General features: G+C 38.6%; 2 protein-coding genes across 6 annotated transcripts in view; one reads left to right on the top strand and one right to left on the bottom strand.

The window, feature by feature from the left end:
- Positions 1-27,098, top strand: part of LOC124172999 — a 248,523-nt gene that overhangs the window by 38,201 nt on the left and 183,224 nt on the right. The window lies entirely within an intron of this gene.
- The window catches only part of LOC124172998, a 73,832-nt gene that overhangs the window by 9,675 nt on the left and 37,059 nt on the right, over positions 1-27,098 (bottom strand). For 2 of the 5 annotated variants that reach the window (XM_046552531.1, XM_046552530.1), the window contains one exon: positions 18,084-19,516. In XM_046552531.1, the coding sequence (XP_046408487.1) occupies positions 18,626-19,516 (891 nt within the window). In that variant the 3' untranslated portion in view covers positions 18,084-18,625. Of the gene's footprint in view, positions 1-8,161; positions 8,304-18,083; positions 19,517-27,098 lie in introns of those variants that run through there. The other 3 variants (XM_046552532.1, XM_046552533.1, XM_046552535.1) reach the window with 3 other exon arrangements.

The following is a 27,098-nucleotide window of genomic DNA, read 5'->3' as shown; positions in this document are numbered from 1 at the left end:
AGTGCTCGATCTTCGCCTTGAACGATTTGGACTTCCGGGGAAAGAAAGGAAATTTTTCCAGCCGGAGGAGAGCACTCGAGATTGGTGAGACCCTATGTTTTCTGTGATTGGCCAGAATGGAGGTTAACCGTTTAACTAAGGATGAGCTGATCTACGAAGTCGGAGTGCGCGGGGGCTCAGCTGGTACAGATGAAGGAATAGATATTTTAAGAGGGGCTCTCAGAGAATTATTGCGTAGTGACCAACCTATGGGTGGCTTTAAGGAGGAAGAAAGCGTTGAAATAGAGTCAGAACTTTTAGTAATTGAATCGAAACTCACTTTAGTACAATTGGCCATCCAGGATATTAAGAAGGGTGGGAAGGAAACCTCGCCCAGGAGAATTAAAACTCTGTTGTATCACTTAAATAACAGGATTAGTTATATCTTTCCCAGGTGTCAAGGGGGAGACAGAAAAAAGGGTAAAGAGATTTATCGCAGTTTAAAACAATTGAGTACATTGTTTAGTAACTTAGGAGAAGGAGTAGAGTACCAAAGTCCAGATATATGTTCCATGTCCTCTTCTTCAGGACCAGAAGTTGAAAGACAAAGCTTACAGGGTCATAGGAGACCTGAAGTTAATGTTGCAACAGATCAGTATGAAAATTGTCAGGATGTTAATACATTTCATAGAGAGACTCGTGGGAATATGAGAACAGACCGAAATTATGAAGGTAGACCACAATTACATAAGTGGAACATTACATTTAGTGGTAGTCCCTCAGAAAGTGTAAATGCATTTATTGTCAGGATTGAGGAACTTGCAATAGCCCGTGGAGTGTCAGAAGCTGGATTGCTTCTTGGGGCAGTGGAATTATTTGAGGGGCAAGCTCTACTTTGGTTTCGGTCGGTGAGGAATGATATCTCTAGTTGGGAGGAACTCAAGGTTATGCTTCGCTCAGAGTTTCTTCCTTTGGACTTTGAGGAGAATTTACTCCAAGAAATTAGAAACAGGAAGCAAGGGATGACTGAGTCAGTGGGGACATTCATAGCCTGTATGTTAGGACTATATGATAGACTAAGTAAAGAAGTCGGAGAGGAAGAAAAGTTAAGTCAGATTAAAAGAAATTTAGCTCCCTATTATCTGGAAAAGTTAGCTTTGCAACCAGTGTTGTCAATTAAGCAATTGAAATCGATTGGCAAGGAACTAGATTTGAATAAATTCCGTATTGAACAATATGAGGCATCAAAAATGAACAAGGTTAGATCTTTAGAACCCGACTTGGCCTTTAATAAAACTTTCCAATTTAGAGCATCTCAAAAACCATTGGTGCAGTCTATAGGGATAAAAAGAGAGGGTATTAAATGTTGGAATTGTGACCAAAATGGGCATAGATTCTCAGAATGCAAATTATCCTCTAAAATATTTTGTCATCGCTGTGGGTACAAAAATGAAATAACCAGAACTTGTCCAAATTGTAGAAGGGGTAATAGAATTGATAGAACTTATAAGCCACAGAGACAGGAAAACTAAGGAGAGAGTCCGACAAGGGGCACTCGTACTCTCTAAATTATTTAGTTCCCCCCTATGTGAATCTAGACTTGGTGAAGTTGGAAATGGAAAGAGATAGTAGGATTTATCTGCCAATTTCAGTTTATGGTCTGAAATTTTATGGATTGTTAGACTCAGGAGCCACTCATTCAGTTATTGGTAAATCAGGTTGGAAATCTTTGTCCAAACTTAAGCTGTCTCTTGAAAAACCCACATACTCTAGTATTCAAGTTGCAAATGGGAATAAATGTCAGGTAAAAGGAATAGTGAGCTTACCTGTAGAAGTAGAGGATATTACCAGAATATGCGAGTTTTTAGTGGTACCAGATATCACTTATGATTTCATTCTTGGTGTTGATTTTTGGTGGATTATGGGCTTACAACCAAATTTATTAAAGGGTACTTGTAAACTGGAAACACCAATCAGTGTTAACTCTGTGGAGTCAGTAATCTCTAAGCGCAAGCTAAATGAAAATCAAAAGAGTCAATTAGAGAAATTGATGAGAGATTATCGAGAAACTATAGGTAGAAGGGGGATAGGTTGTACCAATTTAGTGGAACATGTAATTGATACAGGTGATTCGCCTCCAATTAAACGGCGTTATTACTCATATTCTCCCAAATTATTGGAAATATTGCATAAGGGCATAGAAGAACTATTAGACCAAGACATAGTAGAAGTTTCAAATAGTGCATGGGCATCTCCTGTGCTATTGATTAAGAAACCAGATGACTCCTATAGATGGGTTGTAGACCTAAGAGAGGTGAACAAAGTATCTAAACCAGATGCTTACCCTCTGCCAAAGGTAGAGGATATTCTTGTTCAGTTGCGAAACACTAGGTACTTGAGTTCATTGGATATAAAGTCCGCATTTTTTCAAATTCCCTTAGAAAAGAAAAGTCAAGAAAAGACTGCATTTGTAATTCCAGGGAAAGGCCTTTTTCAATTTAAAAGAATGCCTCAAGGTTTGAATACAAGTCCTGCTACTTGGCAGCGTCTCATAGACAAGGTGATAGGGGAAGATTTAAAACCCTTTGTGTTTTGTTACTTAGATGATATAATAGTAGTGTCCAATTCATTTGAACACCATTTAGAACTCCTCTATAAGATACTCGATCGTTTAGATAAAGCTAACTTGACACTGAATTTAAATAAGTGTTGTTTTTGTAGAAATGAGTTAAAATATTTAGGTTACTTGGTAAACGAAAAGGGACTTCAAGTAGATCCAGATAAAGTTAAGGCAATAGCTGGATTTCTTCGCCCAACCAATGTCACTGAGCTTAAGAGGTTTATAGGGCTCGCTTCTTGGTATCGAAAATTTATTCAGAATTTCTCTAGCATCATGCAGCCTTTGAATGCTTTAACTTCCAAAAAGAATAAGTATGATTGGACAGAGGAATGTGAGCATTCTTTTAAAGTTATTAAGGAGAAATTAATATCCGCTCCTATTTTAACATGTCCTGATTTTTCAAAAGAATTTGAATTACATTGTGATGCTAGCAATCAAGGTCTAGGAGCAGTCTTGTACCAAGAAGATAAGGTGATAACTTTTATTAGTAGGGGCACCTCTAAAGCAGAAAAGAAATATTGTACTACTGAACTTGAATGCTTAGCTGTATTGTGGGCTATTGAAAAGCTGAGAGGATATCTTGAGGGCTATGAGTTCACTGTGGTAACAGACCATGCTAGTTTAGTTTGGTTAAATAATTTAAAAGACCCCAGAGGGAGATTGGGTCGTTGGGCTGTCAGAATGCAGCAATACAGATTTAAGATTGTGCATAGAAAAGGGAAGGAACATACTGTTCCAGACGCTTTATCTAGAAACCCATTACCGAATGATGGGATAAGTTTAAACTTAATTACAGTCATGGGAGAGAGCCAAGATATTTGGTATGAGAGTCTGAGAAAAGGAATAATAGATAAACCTGAGTCATATCCAAAATTTAAGGTCCAAGATTATCAGATCTATAAATATATTGATCCAGGTTGGAACCAATCTCATCAGTGGGTTAGAATCATCCCAAAGGATTTGCGGAAAGAAGTAATGATAGAATGCCATGATGATCCGGCAGCAGGGCATTATGGGTGTCTGAAAACAGTTAGTAGACTAAGAAAATTATATTATTGGCCTAAGATGAAGGCAGATGTTGTCAAATATATTAAAAGTTGTGATATTTGTAATCAATACAAGGCTACTCAGAATGCACCATTGGGATTCATGGGAGATCAAAGACTTGTTACAAAACCTTTTCAGATAGTATCATCTGACATTATCGGGCCTTTGCCTAAGTCAATTAATGGATTCATGTATTTAGTAGTGACCTGTTGTATGTTTTCAAAATATGTGATAATGAAACCGATGAGAAAGGCAACCGCCGACAATGTTAGAAACCATTTAGAGGATGATGTGTTCTTGAAATTTGGGGCTCCCCATACTTTACTTTGTGACAATGGTGTGCAATATAAGAGTAATAAGGTTAAAGATTTATGTGAGAAGTATGGTGTAAAAATTATGTATAATTTTTATTACCATCCCCAGAGCAATCCCACAGAACGAGTTAATAGGGTAATAAAAACCATGATAGCTGCATATGTTGGCAACAATCATCGCCATTGGGATAAAAATTTATCTAAAATTAATTATGCCATAAATTCTGCCGATCATGAGGTGACAGGATGTAGTCCTCATAAACTAGTATTTGGGGAAGAGATTTTCTTAAATGGGACGTTAAGGAAAATACAAATTAATGGTAGAGAGATTCCAGATTTTCAAAATCGTAGAAAACATTTAGAACACCTAGAGAAGGTCAAGGAAATAAGGAAGGAAGTTGTTGAGCGATTACAGCAAGCTTATAAAAAGAATTCCCATTACTATAACCTGCGGAGGAGAGATGTGAATATAGAGCCCGGACAGAAAGTTTTAAGGAGAAACTTTGTACAATCCAATGCTGCTAATTACTTTTCTTCCAAATTAGCACCAAAATATTTAGGTCCTTATCTAGTCCACTCTAAAGTAGGAAATAAGGCTTACCTTCTCCAGGATGAACAGGGACTAACAGATGGTCCCTGGCATATAAAAGACCTAAAGCTGGTGTAATACAAAAATTTTTCCAGGGAAAAATTTTTTATTTAGGAAGGGGGGGGAATGTAACGTTCACCCTGAAAACTCCACTGGGCTTGCCTTAACCGGCCGGTTCCACGGTGACTCACTCTCCCATTTCCCCCGTATTCCCTTCGCTGGGCGTGCGGAGTCATGGTTCAGGCAACCACCCCTCCCCTTCCCAAATAAACCTTCCCCTACCCACACACCCACCTCCCACCAAACCACCCCTCCCCTTCCCAAATAATCCTTCCCCTACCTACACACCCACCTCCCACCAAAACCCCCCTCCCCTCCTGGATAGGTCGGTGGGCTGGCCGGGAGAGCCCAGGTAACGATGCGTCAGCCAGGAGGCGAGTCTGGGGAGAGAGGCGAGCGAATATGCGTATGTGAGGACGGGGGGACGGACAGAGAGAGAGAGGGAGAGTGGACAGGAGACAGTCCGGTCGACAGTGGTCGACTCAGAGAGTGTCCAGCCTATGCATAGAGAAAGCGCCCGAAGGATATTAAGCCGTATCTCCCGACGCTCTTCGGGCAAGTACTCTGGGGCTGTGGACACCACTCAGGTGATTCCCTGGATATACGTAGCTGAGATTCGGCTGCCTTTTGGCAGATATGAGCCGAGATCCAGCATTCTCCTGTCTCAGAGATCCGGCTGCCTTTTGGCAGATATGAGCCGAGATCCAGCATTCTCCTGTCTCGAATCTTCAAATTTGGTACCAGAAGAAAAGACAATATTCTCATGGTATCTTGTATGTATGTCGCACTGTAATTTATTGGTATTTGTTTAAAAGGAAATCTTTATGTTTGTTAAATTCTGCAATAAATTAATTGCCATGTTAAGTGTGACAATTGTGTGAAGCCTCCCTTCAGTGCTGTCCATAGGAAGGCAACTCTGGTTGCCTGGCGCCCATAAAATTGAAATTCCTATGAGGTCAGCCCACGACTCAAGAGATCGGAGCCTGCCGAGAGCTGCCGGGTATTAGCTATGGTAGGCGGTCCCATCGGATCATAGGCCGAGGGAAGGCGTGACAGTATATTTATGAAAGACATCAATGATTTGGAATTTTTAATTAGTTCTGGAGAACTATTCCAACTCCTTGCCCCAACAATAGAAAAGGATTTATTAAATGTTGTGGAGCAATTAAAAAATCTGGTGACATTGGAGGTGCAACATTTCGATTTTCCTCTTTAGAATGAAAAAATTGCATGATATATTCAGGCTGTTTACAACTCAAAAGTTTAATTGAAAAGGAGGATTGCATGTATTCCCTCCTTGCTTTAGCTTTAAGCCATTTTAACTTGGACAAATAAGGGGATATATGTTCATCTTTTTTGAAGTTCATAAATGAACTTGACACACATATAGAATTGCCGTTGACTCAAGGTGTTAATCTTTTCAGTTAGGTTATGATACACAGGACAGCAGTAATCAATATGGGGGAGTATTAGCGAGGATACAAGTTTATATGGTTTAATGTGGTGGCCTATTAATTGACCTGTTAGATAAACTCGGATGGGAATCTCTGTCAGACCGTAGATTGAAAAATAGACTAAACCTTTTAGATAAATTCAAGTGCATTGTCTTCTCTGACGAAATAAACATCTTACGAACGCCAACATACTTTGGTAGATCAGATCATGTAAATAAAATAAGAGAGATAGACTGTAGAACAGACAGATTCACAATGTCTTTTTTTCCACGATCAATAAGAAAACATATCGGCAGATTTAGGACTCACTAATAGATTAGATGATTTGTAGTGTAGCCTACTAACTTATGTCTGTATACTTGAATGCACGTTTCCGAATTTTATTATCATTTCTAACAGCATGTGTTAGTATAATTTCTAAGTATTCTTAACGTTTTTGGGACCGTGTGGCGTGCATGTGGGTATTTCCCTCCTCTTCTCACTTGAGAAAGATGGGCTGCGTCCCATCGAAAATTTGTAAAAACAACCTTTCCCCGTAAGCCCTTCACTTTTATTTTATTTTTCGTTTTTCTGTCAATTCCTAAGTTTTTTTGTGTGCCCACCCTAGGGCAAGAAGAAGTTCCTTTACATTATCTATATGTATATGTACACATATAACGTAAATAACCCTAGGATGGGCAGTATCACAGAACACACAAGATAAAGATTAAAAACTTACATTAATAACTTAATTTTCGGTGGCATTACCACCTTCCTCGGAGTTAAGTATATATATATATATATATATAATATATATATATATATATATTTATTTATTTATTTATTCATTTATTCATTTCTTTATTTATTCACATCCCTGGTTGCCGATATTGTGTGCGGATGTAGCGATTAATTATGGCATTCCAGGCACTGCTCAGTTGGAAGCCCTTATCCCTATTCAAGCTTTTCTCCTCAAGGCTAATAGCAATTGCCTCCTTTACAATTCTATCCCAGTAGTTATTAGTGCGGCACAAAACCTTCGTATTTTTGAAGTCCATCCTATGACCGAGGTCAAAGCAATGCTCCGCTACCGCCGACTTTAGCGGATAAAACAGGCGTACGCATCTTTCATGCTCCGTCGGACGTTTTTCGATTGTGCGGCCAGTTTCCCCTATCCAAACGTGACCGCACTCACACGGGACGATGAACACTCCCGAGGTTTTGAAATTTTACATCATTAAACATTATTTAAACGTAAACGTTTAGTTTCTACGGTCGAAAGAGTCAAGAAGAGCACGCGAAAAACTATTAAAACGGCGAAACGGTCGTCTTCTTTATCTCGTACGGGCAAAATATTTGATTGGTGAAGTTTATTGTATTTATTATAGAGATAATGACATCTTCGCATTAGAAAGAGCTTTTTAAAATTAAATTCAACCCGTTTCTTGATTTTTAAAACGGCTGAAAGGTAGATATTAATATCCGAAGTTTATAAGAATACATGAATACGAGCGTGATGCGCCCGCTCCCAGTGCGGGCTTCCCCCGCTCTTTTCAATGCAGGTCCACAGAGGGATAGGCGCGTTTCTAATTTTAAAATGTAGAAAAAAAGGCAGGGCCTTATGTAAAAATTTAAATGGAATGTTTATGTAAAAAATTGAGGTCAGAGGACCTCTTTGAACACAACATTGGAAGTAATTACACTACCCTCTGTTAAACGCACATGATGACTCATACTTACGTATCAACAGGAGACTTGAATGTGGAATCAGCCGCGTTTTGATAAAAGTTATTTAAAGAATGCGAGATATTGTTGCAAATGAACAACGGCATCAGTTTGTGCGCCGTTAACGTCAGGAATATTTACCGGTTTTTGTTTTTTTAATTATTTAAAAACCAATTTTAGGAAACAATAGCAATATTTAGGAAGTAAGATATGCCGTCGCATGTTCTCTGATAAATTCTGTGCATTTTGGTACCTCATTTGTAGATTTTGGTAGCGTATAAGTTGAGAAAAAGTTATCTTTACAGTAGAAATAATATAGAAGATTGAAGTTAAGTATGCAATAGGTATGTAAAAAATATGTAAGGTATGGCGACAGCAGTATGCATATACTTACATTCAGGGGCGCAACTAAGTGTTTCAACCCGAAACACCACCTCGCCCAGCCGAAGTCATCTGTTGTCAAGGATTAAGTGTATTTACCGCCAAAATCTCTCCTGGAAATCGCCATCTTGACTCCCGAGGCGACATTGCTGTCCCTGAAAGGAAGTGGTATCTGTTTGGTAATTCTTTCTTTAGTTTTCCACAGGTGAAATATGCTTTTTGAATGCATAATCTAAAGCATTATATTGATTGCCTTTGACTTGGGACTGGTGTATTATGTGTTCCTATCCCTTTCTTTCCTTACTTATGAATTAATACATACGCACATAGATACGCAATCATACTGAAACAACTGTCAAGTCGATCAAAAGTAATAAATATAAGATTTTTTCAACAAATTAAGCACTGCATTGCAACAATTTTAAAAACATTCAATCCTTAACCGGTGAAGTGCGGTCTGAGAGATCGCTGCGTCTCTAAAATTATGAACATTTTCAAAATTGCTATTTCAAAATATCCTCTTGAGCGTCTTAATTTAGTATAATAAGGACATACAGCACTCTTAAAATTAATCGTTCTCATTATTTATTTCTGAGACTTTGCAACTGAATTTTAGCAGCGGTCTGTGTGAGACCTCACGTCACTAAATTGGAAAAACCGATGAACGTAACGATGGTGGAAACAATACGAAAAGTTGTTAAAAACAAATTCCTAGTGTTTTTTCAAGAATAATGATAATAAATAATAATTTGCAAGGAAGCATTATTAGTTGCATAACGTGGATAATTAGGTACTTAACTAAAAAAAGTACGATAATAATAAACAACTCAAGTGTTTTTTATATCAGTTTTTTGATCCTGTTTCAAATGACAATTTTTACTGAAAAATTTGGTTCGTATTGGGAATGTATAACATTAAATGTGAGTTTTATAATAGTTTAGAAGTCAAAAAAACGTTAAAAAAAGCATTAAAAATGACTTTGTAACGTTTTATGAATTTTTGTTTTATTGCGGTCTTCCAGACCGTACGTCACTGATAGTGTAACAAGAATTTTACGTCACTGATCAAGGATTAAATAGATTGTGAATTCAACTGGAGTAAATTCGAGCTGACGATAAGGCCAGGACACGATTCCACACGATTTATTCAATGCGTCCGGTTTCGTCGCAGAGGCGACATCATCAGGTACAGAAATCGTTATAATAACAGTTATTTTGTAGCTGATTATCTGGTTGCTATTACGTGTTGGTAGGGGAAGGTTGCGTTGGGGTTGGAGCGTTACCCAGCTTCAGGGGAATTTCCAAGAGGGGGGAATAGTTTACAAAAATATTTTCATTTGCTAAAAATCCATTCCTGATATGCTTCCTTACTCCAACTATCTTATCCTTCCTTATCTTCCTTATAAGAATTACGCATGATTTTGAATGTGATGTATGTATGGTAAGCTAGCAGACCACCAGGTGTAGCATTATATCTGACAGTAAAAATGGTGCATTCCTACGATATGGTAATATATGGCAATGCGGGTTTCATCGCCACCAATAGATAATATATTTAATAGATAATATATTTTCAAGTACAGAAGATTCCGGTTAATTGGGACATATCGGGACTTGAGCAGTTTGCCCCAAGCGGCTGCCCCAATTAGGCAAACTCTCCTGTGTATGGGCATAAAAAACTTATAAATGGTATAAAGAAGTCTAAAGAATGTTTATAATGCAACAAAAGTTTATCCTAATATTATTTTCATTGATAAATCAGCGAGTTTAGTTAATTTCATTTCATTTTTAAGAATTTTAACAATTCAGTTAAAAATATTTTTCAAAGCCTCGGGCGACGCTGAATGAATGTCTTTTACTGAGTCCTAATAAAGAAAAGTCCTATCCTCTTGCGGATAGTATAACAATAAGAACTTTAAAAAGTGAAATAATAGGAACATTTGTGAAAAATAAGGGTGAATAAAAGGAGGAAAATATAAAAAAATAGTATTATGAAAAGAAAAAATTTTAATTTCGTCTCGAGCATAGAGTCTATGTCACCGACTCATGGCCCAATAAAGCGGCATGCTGTCCCAATTAAGCGGAGAATACTCTATTGGGATATTCCTCTATTGGGTTCTGTTCTTCAAGATCTGCCCCAATTAAGCGGCTGCCCCAAGTAACCGGTGGACCTATTAAACGGAATCTACTGTATTTCTCTAATTGGCCGGCAATGGGCTAAGATCGGCTCTAAAGCTATCATCCTGATGATATGCAACACACCTAATGCTTTAGGCTAAGCTGAGAAGCATAAGCTTCTGGATGCACTCCAATGCAATGGCAATTGGATGCACGAATGTCTCAGGGCGCAATGGCCGATTCTTAGTCTAGTAATGATGACTTCCTCCCTACGATTCCTCCCAACAGAGGAGGGCCACATTGACGTAACCGGTTTGATCATTCTTAGTTCGTTATTCGCTACGTTCGTCCATACCTCACTCAACTGCCGTAGAACTATTCTGCGCATGGCAGTCTGTAAGTCTTGATAAGTTACAGAAGCCGAAGCCTGCGCCGGCAGCGTGAGTGCCGCCTTTGCAGCTGCATCTGCTTTTTCATTTCCTGTTATTCCCATGTGCCCGTGAGTTTGGTATCAAAGTTTGGATCTTTCAGCAATTTTCTTATTTGTGGTCCAACAAATGTACCCTCTTTCAGCTTTGCCTCACTTAATTTGGGAAACTTTTCTTTTAAGTGATTTATGTGATTGAATATATTCAGGTCATGGGGCGCGCCTACCACTAGTCCTAATCTCGTACCTACCGCTTATCCTGGTGGGTATTCCATACCCCTACACCACTGGCGCAGCGAGGGGGGGGTTTTGGGGGATAAAAACCCCCCCAGAGCTCAGAGAAATTTTTAAGTTGAATCCATTTCACTTATTTGGATCAGTATTACTTATAGAATAGCCTTAGTATTTATCAAATATCCCTCAGAAATCAGTAAAACTAACCACTTTGAACCGTTATTCTTCAAATTTTTCTGGAAGACGGTCCCCGCAACTCCTGCTTACCCTGGTTAGTATGCAATACCCCACACACCCGTAAGTATTAGTTGCTCCTAACCCCCCTCCCCACCCTAGCCTTAATTCTCAACTGCGCCCCTGGGCCCATCTATATCCGCCCCTGAGATGCACGGATATTTCTGCACAGATATTTTAGCACGACAGTGGGTTAAAATCGAAAAAATCTGGCCAAAAGTCGCTAGAGTCTAAAGTATTAGTACATTAACGAAATTTTTTACGAATTGTGTGTTTTAAAGATGCTATTGAACTTATTTAGGCTTGTGTAGGCCACAATATTGTTTAGAAGGGCGATAACAATTATAAAATAGGTGAATGTGTTGCGGGAAGCAAACTCTACAGGGGCAAGCCTACCTTCTGCTATGGAAATAACAAGCTTCTTCCTTCGCTTCAAAGGCGCAGCTAGGAATTAAGGATAGGGGGGTTTTAGGCTCAGCTAATACTACGGGTCTGTAAGGTATAGAAAACTCGCTAAGGTAAGCGAGAGGTGTGGGGGCCCTCCCCCAGACATTTTTTAAGATAAATAGTTCAAAATGGTGTTTTTTTTCGGCTGTGTGAATAGCTAAATATGTTTTGTTTGTGACTCGTCCATCCCCCTAATATTAGTTACAAATTTTTTAATAAAAAAATTCTCTGAGCTCTTGTGGGGGTTTTATCCCTCGAAAACCCCTTCGCTGCGTCACTGCTTTGCTTTGCTATATTTATTTAGCTTCATTCGCTTTATCTTGCGCTTAATAACAAAACAAAAACTGTTGTTTATCAGAAGGTGCTTGACGCAAGAAATTAAACCCAAATGTGTAGGGCACACTGTGGTGCGTTTACACAGTGCATTTATACCAAACAGAGATACTATAACTGGCGTTCCTAAAGTCATTTGATACAAATGCTGCTTCATAGGGGCTTTTCTTACACGATTTTGAGCATTAGTTAAGCGTCGGTCTAGCGTTGCGTTAACCTGCCCCGTGAACCAGCCAAGTTCTTGCAACAGACCTAAAAACATTTTTTACGGTTAATAATACAAATAGCCAACAACTGAATGCATATAATTTTTATTTCATTAACTGCTTTATACAGCCACAATGCCCAAAATTTCCTAAGATAAATTGTACGAAAATTCATTGAAAAAAATCCATGGAAACGTGCTCTGATCCACCCAATGTAGATTCAATATAGAAAATGTCTTTCTGACAAACAATTTTAATACTCATTTACCTGGTTTTATTGAATTTATACCCTCATTTTATTATAATAAATCAAATATGATTAAAAACGATACAGCAGCTCTTGATTTATAAATGGTGTAAATACATATAGTGTAAGCTCATTGATTGTTAGGCGGTATGAAGTTTGCCGGGTCTGCTAGCATATATATTTATTAATTAAAATGCTCATGCAGACGATACATAAGTTTAACCTGTGTGGTCTGTGTGTTAGCGCTTGGCGATGCTTTTTTGTCAAAGGCCCAGTGATTGGTTGGTTTCAAACAATTGGATGAAAATTTAGAACCTGTCCTATCCATTTAGACAAAACGGTGTTTTGTACAAACGATAGGACCAAAAGCCAGTTGGATGAAATTTTGACCGTGGGACAGGGTGCGCGTCAGTTGCATCAAATATTGATGTAAGCATTATGATGCAAATTTGACCATGGGACATCGGCTTAATGACTGTGATTTCAGCATTAATATTACCACCCAGGAGATTGCATAGAGGAGCCCCAATAGGGTAATTTCCTTCATCAAAGAAAACGAAATGCATTGATTGCGATTCCTTACCCACCATTAGTGTATTCATAATATGCAAATTATTTGGTTTTAGAAATACCAGTTTACACGAATGGCAATGGTCAATTTTAACCTCATTTGAAAAAGGTCAAATTGGCGCCCATGCGATGCCACTCCACGTGACGTCACAGGGACCTAGTTTCTATACGAGTAGATGGGAGTTTTACATAGTCTGAGGCTTTCCCTGCATGCATGAGGCACAGAGCTCAGGGAAACATCTCATAATAATCACCTATTACAATTTCCTTAGCTTGGAATGTTTCCTTCGTTTGATAGGGGAGTAATAATCCTTATTTAAGCCAAGCGCTACCTGCTATCAGGGTACTCTGCTACCTGCTAGCAGCCTGCGTCGTATCAGTGCTCAAGCCTCGCCCCAAGGTCACCTCACACGCCGACAGCTGGAACCAGAAATACGTCACAAGGACTTTTCCATCCTTCCTACTTAGCCGTCGCGTTTCCGTGTGCTTGAAATTTTTCACTTTTCGTTTAGTTGTAAAAAATAGATATCATCATTCGAAAATCTAAAAGCGTGAAATACGTACTCCAGGAGTAATACTCTTTTGATTTCGGCGGTAAAAAAGTAATGGGAAACCACCCAATTCCATCCCACAGAATACTGATGTCTGTCGCCACTTCGATTGCATTTCTGCTGTTCTGGCACCGGTTAACAGAAAGTACATTAGTCAACAGGGCCGGATTTACCGTAAGGCAAAATAGGCAAGTGACTGTGAGCGTCGCAGTCCAAGGAGTGTCACGAGCCCAGTCGATACAAGATGGTGGATATTCCAGTTTCCTTGGAACATTTTCTTTCGAGTTACCTTTTTTATGTCACGAGTTTGGGTCATATATAATCCCTGTTTCTTCAAGTAAGCCTTTCGTAGGCTTACTAATAAGAAATTAAATTATGTATAAATTGTTTTGTTACAGTGATTTCTATTTTGTTGCTATGAAGCACTGATTTTGATATTTTTGCAATAATCATAATTTTCTGTGCATAAACTTGCCTTGATGCTAATTTATTTTCTTTCTTGCGGTATCATATATACCCAGCGGTAACCACACCAAAATAGAGCCCTTCTGGGGGGCTTAATTTCATTGTATTACATCTAATGATTATAGTATGCTATGAATTATGTAAATTAATAAAATAATGTCATAAATTACTGAGGTTCTGGTGGAGGAAAACGAAGAGACTAGGATTCAAATGAATGGGAAGGATTTTTTGGGTGGTTAGGTGTAACGCTTAACCCATTATTTCCCAGACTGTAAACAGGTGTTTAAACTTCGGTTGTTTCGCATTTACCGATTTATTTTGGCCAAATTAAGATGAATTTCTGGAAAAATGTTATATTCATGGTATTATATGATTTTCACAATGCTGCGTGTACAGAACGCAGGGAAAACTCCAGTTAATAAATATAAGAAAAGTAATTCTTTAAATATTAGGTTACATCTTTAATTTTTTAATTGATTTGTGCACACGACATCTTTGCCGGGAGTTATCAGTATTCCTTTGGAGGAAATGCCCCATTCTGCCTTTCAACGGACATGCTGGGGTATGTCTTTCTCCCTGGGGTGTCTCGTATGTGCGCATCGATTTTTATGCCAAACGCCTTCAGTCATAAGAATACAGTTATATGAATGAAAATGTTGGTGGAAATGACAAAATTAGAACTAGAGATACTTAAAAGAAGTCAGTAAATAGAATAAAAATTTATTTTCAAGTAGAAACTTGTTCTGAGAATTATAGGATTCAATAATGTTGCGTTTGCGCAACGCTGGGGATTAATGGGTTAAATTAACACTTCTTCTTCAGCTCTTGTGGAGTACAACTGCAAATTTCCCTTGATGAACAATAGAGTATGAAATACATACCCAGACGGCACAGAATCCTCCGTATCTAATTCGTATGCAGATAGTATCCATTGACAAAAAGCGACGTAGCGGGAGTCAATGGATACTATCTGCATACGAATTAGATACGGAGGATTCTGTGCCAAAGTGACGCAGCGGTAGCGACAAAAAGCGACGTAGCGGTAGTCAATGGATACTATCTGCATACGAATTTGATACGGAGGATTCTGTGCCGTCTGGGTATAGGCTGTAGACAGTCATAATGCTTAATTCGACAAACTCTAGTTTTTACTGATCAGTTTTTCAGGCATTTCAGTAAAATATAGATTAGTTTCAATTTGTGATTTCTCTGATGTTTCACTTGGGCCGCACGTATCTTGCAATTTTATCACTGCTCTGCAATGCTGTTTACATAAAATGTTGGTATGAAATTGGTGAAAGGAATTTATTTTACCTGATATTTAATTCATTCTAATCATTCATCAATTTCATTTTTAGATTCTCTCTAGGGTTTTCATGTGAATGCATGAAGTGGCAAGTCAGCATTTGATCACACTTTAACACTTTGCATGCCATGGACGTAATATTACGTCCTGCTAATCCTTCTGAGGATTGCCATGGACGTAATATTACGTCTTTCCATTTAATTGGCTTTGTATGCGTGAAGCCGTAATATTTCTCCCGTGGTACTTTTCCAGTTTACTGCTTAGTGGTTCTGTTTTTTTCAAAAATCGACTGCTCGATGGAAAAAGAGTTCACTTAATGTTTACTTGAGGACGAAAAGTCCTCTGTAGCTACCGGCATCCTCATCTTCGGCCACTTAGTGTGAAAATTCTTTAGGCCAATGGACCGTTCGTTGAGGGTGCATTGACCCTTTTTGTCATCCAGGATTTATAATGCTTTGCTTGGAACAATGCTTTTTTATGATTTCCATGGTTTACATAGTTCAAATTGAGGGTATTAAAAAAATTATTATGCATGTTATGGCGGTACATCATATGTTGCAACTTTTTTATTTTTCAAAAATAGTAAGTTTTCATTGTTAAATTATATATTTTAAAATTAGCAAAAAATGTTATTCAACACATTCATATAGAAGAGCAAAGTCCATTTTTATTGAAATGCACATCGATATAAATATATTTTAGATGCTAATGTTTTAAAACATTTTACGAATATAGTAAAAAATGGCTGGATTTTTCAGTAGGGCTTTAAATTTAGCAGGCACTCAAAGTGTTAACTCCTTGCACTGTGTCAAGGGCGACAGTTCATTCAGTTACAGCAGTACGTAATGTTTTTAATTTTGAAGTTACTCTTCTTTTTTGTTTCATGAATTAAGGGTAGGCATTATTTTCGGAAAGGGTATTCATAAAGTGTTTCAGTTGCATAAGAGTTAAACTGTTTCATGTAGCTTTACTCCAAGCTGTTTTTCTTTAACACGTTTTGTATGCAGATGACAAAGATTCTCGTCATTTAGGCGCGTCAACCTAAACAATTTTAAAGCATAACAATACGTATTCGTTAGTACGTTTTCAGTTGTTGTTCGTTATTCATAATGAATTGATGCATCATAACATTTGATTGTGTAAAGTTATATTCTAAACATTAGCTTTTTAACCATGTTTAAAACAAAGAGCATTACCCCCTAATAGGCACATATTTCCAATCTCGGCGTTCCTAGGACTATAAATACCCCGGTACGCAACGTGTTAATTGAATTGTCAATGTAATTCCTAAGTAAGAATTCAAGCATAAACTTTTGCTGCCAGCCATGTATCTGTTTATGCATTTTTTCCTTACCTCATACGAGTGGCTACGCCTTATCATAAAAATTGAGGGAGGGGAGGAGGCTCAAGTGATGAGGGGCGCTCAATGGAGAGGTACCCACAGCGCAACTTTGGGTAAATCCAGCCCTGGGTTCAGTCCTGTGGTTTGATAATACAGTAGATTCCGGTTAATTGGGACATAGCGGGACTTGTTCACGATATATTAAAAAAACGCCTCTTACTTAAAAAACAACCCTCGTATATTATAGTGGAGACTACTTTGAACGTGGCAACATTATAGTAAACAAATGAATAAATATATATTTAAAAAAAACTAAAAATCCCATTATTTTCAGAACACACATTGTAAATCCATGCATAGGAATGCATTTGAGATGCCCTTCACAAAACAAGAGCATTTATAAATTCACTGAACTGCAGTACATAAGATAAATTTAGGGCTGAGCAGATTTGGATGAGTAAGAACAGATGATATTCAGATAAAAGAAAGTGATTAAATAAAAATAATGGGATGCAAGTAAATATACGTTCAAGTACGCCAGTGTAGGCTTGGGCATAATTGAAAATTCCATAACTGATTACAATACTTTTGAACATTGATTATTGGTGATAATGATAACTAATATCAAGATAATAAACATTCGACCAGATAAAAATGTTATGTCTGATATAATATTGGGACTTATACAATATCAATAAAATACCAGGACAGCTAAAAATAATTGGAACCAGTAAAAAAATTCGACCTACAAATCAGACTATGTAGTTCATATCTGGTGTTATAATTTGGGCAATTATCCATTGCTGATCTTGAGTACTCAACACCATTAAAAATAGGGAGACGAAAATAGCAATTTTCCACACCGACCAGTTTCAATGTACTTCAAACGTCATTTTCAAGATCTCTTCAGATATAGTAGATTCCGGTTAATTGGGACATATCGGGACTTGTGCACTTTGCCCCAACTAAGCGGCTGCCTCAATTAGGCGAACTATCCTGTATATCAGCATAAACAAACGTTGAAATGATAGAAAGAAGACTAAAGAATGTTTATAATGCAACATAAGTTTATCAAACTATTAATTTGATTAATGAATCAGGGAGTTAAGTTAATTTATTATCATTTTTAAGAATTATAACAATTTAGTTAAAAATATCTTTCACAGACTCGGGCGACGCTGAATGAATGTCTTTCACTAAGTCCTATTTAAGGAAAGTCCTATCCTCTTGCGGATAGTATAACAACAAGAGCGTACAGAATAGGGCAAGAATAGGAACATTTGTGAAAAATAAGAGTAAATCAAAGGGGGAAAATATAAAAAAATAGCATTCTGAAAACAAAAAAATTTAATTTCGTCGCGAGTATAGAGTCTATATCGCCGACTCATGGCCCAATAAAGCGGCATGCTGTCCCAAATAAGCGGAGAATACTCTGGGATATTCCTCTATCGGGTTCTGTTCTTCAAGATCTGCCCCAATTAAGCGGCTGCCCCAAGTAACCGGAGGACCCATTAAACGGAATCTACTGCAATAATATAGCAGATTATAATACCAATAATAAAACACAGCGGACTTCGGATTACCCGGCAGCGGTATATCCATGTTCAGGATTATCCGTGCATGATTCCCACTCTTCTGATCTTCATTCACTCATCTTCACTCATGATCTTCATTTTTAAAAATAAAATCCAACGCAAAATCATCAGAATTACTGCATTAATGCTAGGATACACCGGGCTTATTATTTCCATCAGAATCCTCTTCGTAAAACATAAAGCGATCGCACGCTAGCTGCATTCACGGGAGCTCCTGTTTTCCAAGCCCCACACCACGCGATTGCACTCCGTGATCACATATACACGTCACATAGCAGTTGCAACCCGGACAACTTGTGCGACTACGTGGCGTGGTGCCTGAAAGTGTTGTTTCCGAAGTCAGGCAGTGGTTTTGAAGCATTCGTGCAAACCACTTTTCTGTAATATCATTTTTTTATTTTTTTTATTCCACACTAACTGCAAACCTGTTCCTCAACCGATTGCTCGCCCTCACGGACGGAAACTTAACTGAAGAGGGCTTTGCTGAAAGTTTGGACGAGGAATTTCTTTTGATGCAAACCGACTCTTTAACGTCAGGAAAGGGAGTCTGGGGAGAGTCTTGGCGTTGACAATTGTCCCCAAAGTCTTCCCCGATCCGATTATCCGGCAATGTGGATGGATCCAGCAAGAAGGCACTTTCGCCTAAGAGTCTATTCAAATTTCTCCGCAGATTGAAAGGTAAAATCCTTATTGGCCCGCTGACTGGATCGACTTTCTTCACGTTATCGCTCGCACCACAATCCTTCCTCGCATCAACTTCTGCTGTTCGCTCATTCGATATCGCAGACGGTTGTTCTGAAGGTTTCGTAAACGCTCTCCTTTTCGTCGGCGGCCTCAATATAGACACATAACGCTGGGGTGACGCTTCACCGACACTTTTTGAAGAAGATTTCCTCTTGAAGGTGAATGACGAAACTCCGGTAGGCCGTTTGATTAGGGTGACGGACTCATCACTTTCGCGCGCTTTGAGATTGTCTCCCGAAACAGAGGAGAAATCTTTCACTGTTCCCTCACCTAAAAACACTGGTGACACTAATGGTGGGTCCCTATCCAGCATCTCATGAGATGAAAGAATATCCTTCGTGGATTTGTTCCGTAAGTTTTTGAACTTTTCCCTCAGGCTCAACGAGAAATCGTCCATGGTGTGCTCAAGTTGAGTCGAGGATGAAAACTTCAAAGCATTCCGTGATGTTGACAATGTCTGGGGTGAAAATTCAATGCCAGGATTCCTTAGAAGGTAAACAGGCGTAACTTCAGGCGATTCGCTGAACACTGCTGCAGCCTCGGCAAAGTCCTGCGCAAGAATATATTTTAGATTTTTTTTAGATTTAGAAAAGGTATTTCTTGTTCTAGGACTCTTGTCCTCAAAGAACAAATGCAATTTACTTGTATTAAATCATAGAGTAGATTTAAACATAAAATTACGAGGGTTGTTCAGAAAGTAGGTTACGTTTTTGTCTAGCATCGCAAGGGGTGGGGCGATCGCGGCCATCTTGGTGAGTGAGCGTTCGGCAGCTCAGCCGTGCAAGGGAGAAGGTCGTAGTGTCGCTCGTTCCATTGCTGCAGGCTTTTGTAATGTGCGCCGCCATTGAAAACCCCGCCAGTTGTGAGGTGCGGTCAGTAATTAGGTTTTTGTGGGCAAAATAACTTAAACCCATGGAAATTTTTCGGCAACTGTGTGAAGTTTACGGGAACAACGTGATCAGTGAAGGTGGCGTTCGTCAATGGTGCATACGTTTCAAGAATGGACGAAGTAATGTTCACGATGAAGAGAAGAGTGGGCGGCCAAGCATTGTGACCGATGAACTGGTGGAAAAGGTCAATGAAAAAATTAGAGGATACCGTCGTTTCACCATAACCGAACTTTCCTTCAGTTTTCCGCAAATTTCACGCACTTTATTGCATGAAATTGTTTCTCAAAAGTTAGGCTACCATAAGTTTTGTGCCAGGTGGGTACCAAAGCTTCTGACAGACCATCACAAGGGTCAGCAAATGGCTGCCTCGTCATTTTTGGAGGCCTACCACAATGATGGTGATTCATTCCTTGATCGAATCGTAACGGGAGGTGAGACTTGGGTGAAACAACAGACGTGTGAGACAAAATTGCAGTCTGTGGGGTGGGGGCACACACATTCTCCCAAAAAACCACGAAAGCGTTTGCAAACGTTGTCTGCCAGGAAGTTGATGGCAACCGTGATCTGGGGCAGAAAAGGTGTGATTCTTGTCGATTTTCTGGAACGTGGTGCAACAATAAACTCTGATAGGTATTGCCAAACATTGCGAACCCTAAGAAGGGCAATAGGGTGGTTTCCTATTATTTTTTTATTGCCTAAATCGAAAGATTATTACTCCTGAAGTACGTATTTCATGCTTTTAGATTTTTAAATGACGATATCTATTTTTCGCGATTAAATGAAAAGTGAAAATTTTCAAGCGCGCTAAAACGCGACGCGTAACTAGGAATGATGGGAAAAAGTCCATGCGACGCATTTCTGGTTCCCCTCCCGCCTTGTGAGGTGACCTTGATCGAGGCTCTGAGCACTGATAGGACGCAGGATGCTAGCGGGTAGCTGAGTGCCTTGCTGGCTGGTAGAGCTTGGCTTAAAAAAGGTTAATTAATACCTTATCAAAGAAGAAAACTTTGTGACCTTAGCCAGTTTTAATAGGTGATTATTAAGACATGTTTCCGTGAGCTCTGTGCCTCATGCATGCATTGGTAACCTCAGACGATGTATAACTCCTATCTACTCAAATAGAAACTAGGTCCCTGTGACGTCACGTGGAGTGGAATCGCATGGGCGCCAATCTGGCCTTTTTCAAATGAGGATAAAATTTGACCCTTGCCATTCATCTAAACCGGTATTTCAAAAACCAAATAATTTGTGTATTATGAATACACAAATGGTGGGTAACGAATCACAACCAATGCCTTTCGTTTTCTTTGATGAAGGAAACTACCCTATTGCCATTCTCAAAATTCGCTTACAATACAGCGCGGAGATTAAAAATTACATCAAAACAAGCGTAGAGGAAAACTCAGCTCAAAAGTGTTGTTTTTGCACGACAATGCGCCACCTCACATGGCAAATGTCACACACAATCTCCTTCGGACCTTCAAGTGGGAGATTATTCCTCATCCGCCGTACAGCCCAGATCTTGCACCAAGTGACTTCCACTTGTTTCCGAAGATGAAGACCTGGCTTGCAACGCAGCGTTTTGATGACGACGACGATCTCCGCGCGGGCGTGACTGACTGGCTCAACAATCAGGCTGCGGATTTCTATGAGGAAGGAATTTCGAAGCTCGTTCATCGCAACAATAAATGTCTCAACTTGTTTGGTGATTGTGTAGAAAAATAGTATTTTAGTTGCTCTTTCAAATGTGTATCATAAAAGCATTTTCCTGTGCATAGTTTTTTCTTAATTCCAAAACGTAATCTACTTTCTGAACAACCGTCGTAATTAAACATGACATCATGAAATCCACTCAACTTACTGATGGTGAGTGATAAAGTAATAGGAAAATATAGCGAAAGGGTTCAATCATACAAAGAAATTATATCAACACTACACTACAACAACAACACTCTACAAAGAAAAACATATCATACGCGATGTTCCAACAACATATCACAGAGAGCAGAACCAACAAGGAAGAAGTTTTAAGAATAGCATTAAATTACAAGATGAAAAGATCAAAAAACCAAAGAAATATAAGAGATTTACATTTTTCATCGAGTAACCAATAAGTTATAATGGAGCAGTAAGTAATAAGCTATAAACTTTTTGCCTTGAACGATTTCAAAAACCAAGTATTTTCAACATCATCTAGGAGCTTATTCTAGAGACTGAATATATGTAGCATAGTGCATCCAAATTATAATTGAAAGTTTCCCTCAAATTAACATTACTAGCATGCTCATTTGGCACGTCTCGATGTTTCCTGTTGCATACGCATCAACATGTGGTTCCACTGCATCCACAATAATTTCATTGATTCCCTAAAATACATGGATCCACAAGTGTGTTAGTGGATCCACTAAAATATGTGGATACACAAACGTTTACGCGGATCCACAAAATTGTTAGTGGATGCCGAAATTGCCATTATTTGAGGATCCACTAATTGTATATCCATATAATTTAAGAGGATACACTAAACTTTAAGTGGATGCCGATATCGTCACTATTTGTGGATCCACTAATTGTGGATTTTTACCCAAGGGTAGAAGACAATTAATGAAAAAAGATATCCTGCACTCATCTACAACTACATACACTACAGGTCAAAATTTTTCGATCACCTATCACAACTATGGATTTGTGGTTAAAGCAGAGATTTAGTTTTAAATAAATGTAACAGTGTAAACATTCAAATAAATTCAGAGGTAAGGAAAGAAAGAAATAGGAACATATGATAGAAAAAGGACAAGGACAACGGTGCTGTGGTACATGGAAAAAGCCAAAAATCAAAGATGCAGCCTGACTGGGACTCGATCCCAGAACCTCCCGGATGACGGCCGGGTGCTCAAACCAGTTGCGCTACTAGGATGCTCAGATATAAAATCATTTTGGTGGTGGTTTATACAAAGAAACCTCCCTTTGCTTTAGCCCACAAGAGTAACCAATAGATGGCACTGGGGCAGCTCACCACTCACCAGCAGAAGGAAAGTGATCAAAGCCCTTCATAACCCTTTTCTCTCCTCTCCCCCCTGCTAGAGTTTGGGTATTTATTGGATTGTCTGAGTAACAAACACTGTACTTGAGAATGACACCTCAGCATCAAAATGCATCGTACCGATTAATATTTCCCAGTGACAAGTTAACAAGGTTGTTAATTTTCATTTCAACATGGATTTTCACTAAGTTACAACATTCAATGTGGGCCCGATGAATAATAATAATTTATTTGTCCAAGGGCCTACAAGAAGATATAATACACGTCAAAAAAAAGGGGGAGGAGATTCATACAATTTAGTAGATTAGAAACGTATAGTAGAAATGTTATGTACAAGTATGTACTTTCAAATATATTTTCAAAAAATAAAAAAGAAGCACTAGGTTGTGGAGTCCGTCAGGTATTCCATAACAGAATAGAATATGTCAACAGGGAAATAGGGTAGTTTCCTTTATCAAAGAAAATGAAAGGCATTGATTGCGATTCGTTACCCACCATTAGTGTATTCATAATATACAAATTACCTGGTTTTAGAAATCCCAGTTTAGACGAATGGCAATTGTCAATTTTAACCTCATTTGAAAGATGCCAGATTGGCGCCCATGCGATGCCACTCCACGTGACGACACAGGGACCTAGTTTCTATACGAGTAGATAGGAGTTTTACATCGCCTGAGATTACCAATGCATGCATGAGGCACAGAGCTCAGGGAAAAATGTCTTAATAATCACCTATTAAAACTGCCTAAGGTCGGGTTTCCTTCGTTTGATAAGGTATTAATAATCCTTATTTAAGCCAAGTGCTACCAGCTAGCAGGGTACTCTGCTACCTGCTAGCATCCTGCGTCGTATCAGCACTCAAAGCCTCGCCCCAAGGTCACCTCACTTGCGGCAGTGGGAACCAGAACGACGTCACACAGGGTTTTCCCATCATTCCTACTTAGCCGTCGCGTTTTCGCGGGCTTGAAAATTATCACTTTTCATTTAATCGCGAAAAATAGATGTCGTCATTTAAAAATCTAAAAGCATGAAATACCTACTCCAGGAGTAAAAATCTTTCGATATAGGCAATAAAAAAATAATAGGAAACCACCCTAATCCATGAACTCATTCTCCCTGGAATAGTACAGTCAGAGGATGACATACACATTAAATGTTCAAGCCTAGCAAATGAATTTAATGACCTTTTTACACTCAAATCAGCAACCACTTCACCTTCTACCTCTTCCAATTACTCAATCCATCATCTAACCCCCCCCCCCCCCCCCCTCTGGCCTCTTCATTCGCCCCTGTACGGATCCTGAACTAAGAGCCATAATATCTACATTTGCCAGCAAAAACTTCTGATGAATCATGAAAGTCGTTATAAAATAAGAAAGAAAAAGGGAGAGAGGTTTTCGTGCCATAACTTCCGTTCAAATGCTGCTACAGTAGATTCCGTTTAATGGGTCCACCAGTTACTTGGGGCAGCAGCTTAATTGGGGCAGATCTTGAAGAACAGAACCCAATGGCAGAATATCCCAGAGTATTCTCCGCTTAATTGGTACAGCATACCGCTTTATTGGGCCATGAGTCGGCGACATATACTCTATACTCGCGACGAAATTAATTTTTTTTCTTCTCAGAAAACTATTTTTTAATATTTTCCTCCTTTGATTTACTCTTATTTTTCACAAATGTTCCTATTCTTGCCCTATTTTGAAAGCTCTTGTTGTTATACTATCTGCAAGAGGATAGGACTTTTCTTTATTAGGACTTAGTAAAAGACATTCATTCAGCGTCGCCCGAGGCTTTGAAAAATATTTTTAACTAAATTGTTATAATTCTTAACCCATTATTCCCCAGACTGCACATAGGGCTTTTAACTCTGGTTATTTCGTATTTTACGGTTAATTATGGACTAATTAAGATTAATTTTCGGACAAAATTATTATATTCAAAATAATATATGATTTGCATAATGTTGCGTTTACGCAACGCTGGGAAAACTCCGGAAAATAAAAGCAAAAAAAAAATGTTGAAAACTTAGGCTGCATATTTCATTTTTCATCGTCTTTTCTGATGTAATGTTCAATAATATGCTGCTTGGAATTAAACTTAGAGCTTTGAACAACATAATTATCCTTGATTTGCAAATTTTACATCTTCGCCGGGAATTATATGTAGCCTGCGGATGAAATGCCCTATTCTCCCTTGACGGGCATGCTGCGGTTTACCCCACATACATGTTATCTTTTCTAAGGTGTCCCGCATGTGGACACCGATTTTTATGCCAAATGTCATCAGCCATTGTATTGGAAAGGATTTCTAGTCTCAGTAAAGTTTTACGATCTCGGACCGAAATTCTAACTGAGGAATTGCTTTGCCCGTGACTTAGAAGTAAATTCACCACGGATTCACCACTGCACTGTCAACTCCTTTTCGGAATAGAGGCCACCTCCATTTTTTGCTCATAAAATGGATACGGTAACATACAACATAATTATCGAGAAAATCTACCCCTCCCATTCCCTGATTGTAATCGCTGATGATATTTCGATTTTCTACGGGAATCTCCAGGAATATCTTTTCGTCCTTACTATGGGTACCATATTCCCATAATTTAAAGCAACAGCGATGACAGAGTTATCCTGCCATCGCACTAAGAGAATATTTTTGACCTGTCAAACGAATAGTAGAAATCCCCGTTAGGTTTTTTTGCAAAATCTCTCGAAGACATGAGTGCACAGTTTTCCGTTCGATTTCCTCTTGCTTTTCCCGTTGAAAAATAACAATTATCACTTAAGAGTTGCTAATAGATTATAACTGACGAAGAAATTATCAAAATACTTGGCAAGAGTTTTCGGAGACTAACAAAAAAATTCAGCAAATTTATTACAACCCTTTCTTCTAGTGAACTTACAAATCCTAAGCATATCACTTTCAAGTTCCACCTCTCCATATGGGAAAAATTCATATAGATAGCCTATAGATGAGGCCAGACACCACAATCTATAACCTACTCTAAATTGTTCCCCACGAATGAACAAATTAGCTGTGTGCCACCTGAAATATGGAACCATTTGTTAGGAAAATTCCTAGCTGAATGGAGTTTTGGTTTAATCTATTGAGAAAAAGTCCAACTTTCAAAAATGTATCGCTTTGTGTAGCTGAGAATTATCGGAGAGCTGTCGATATTTATTTAATTCATCAAACCAAATCCTCGTAATAAATTGCCTCACAATTGCGACAGACATCTCCTCTTGGCTTGTCCAGTACAACTTAGTGCGTAGTAATATATGATACCCCGACAACATTACGATTCCAATTATTTTTTTATATCTGCCTCCCTCTGAGTAATTGTATGGTTATTTATCTCCTCAGCGTAATTATTGAGTAGCTCAAAATTAATTCAATTAATTTTCCACTGAGAAATAAGTGACGGAGCTCAATTGGTGAGTGGCCTCCATACTGAGTAATAAGAGTTTCTATTCCCTTTTTCACACAGAAATTCGCGACTCCTACGGAGGTAGACTCTATTTTTTACATTTAGATGAACCGCTGTTTGTTCTCTGCATCTTTTACCTGGGAGTGCGCGTTTACCAAACGATTTTTCTTTTGATACTGCTTGAGTAAAATGTGATTTACCTTGCAGCACCTCCTGCAGTATTTGAAATACTGAGAAGATGTGATCCCCATTGTAGTTCCAAAGTTAAGAAAATATTATAAATCACCTCTCCTGTCAATTTATATTCTTCAGTTACCGTCTTGACGCTTCTTATAAAGTATACGTCTGAGGCGTAGAAATAACGAATAAAATTTTCTTCAATTTTAAATCTGAAGGAAACCCCTGAATAAATTACTGAGCAAAAACTACTGCAGTATGATTGATATAATTACTGGATGAGAATTAAAGATGCATTTCATAGCACAATTTCACTAATACGAACCCAACTGAAGCTAGATTATTAGCCTTACATCACCTAAGCGATAGAAGAAAAAATAGGTAACTCAGGATTGCACGGAGAAAATTCCAATGAGCGACTAGAGGAACGCTCCACATTTCATCACAATCCTGCTTCAACTAATAGGTTTCTCACCCTCTCATTCCACCATCTCTGAAAATGAATGTATCTGAAGCTGAATTTAACGTCTAAGAAGTAATCCTTTCACCCAACGACATGGGAATGGCATTGCCCTGTATCGGTTCCACGTGTGCG

The sequence above is a fragment of the Ischnura elegans genome (genome assembly GCF_921293095.1).
Source record: "Ischnura elegans chromosome 13 unlocalized genomic scaffold, ioIscEleg1.1 SUPER_13_unloc_3, whole genome shotgun sequence".
Lineage (NCBI taxonomy): Eukaryota > Metazoa > Arthropoda > Insecta > Odonata > Coenagrionidae > Ischnura > Ischnura elegans.
Note: the sequence above shows the minus strand (reverse complement) of the source record. Positions and strands in the feature narration are given on the sequence as shown.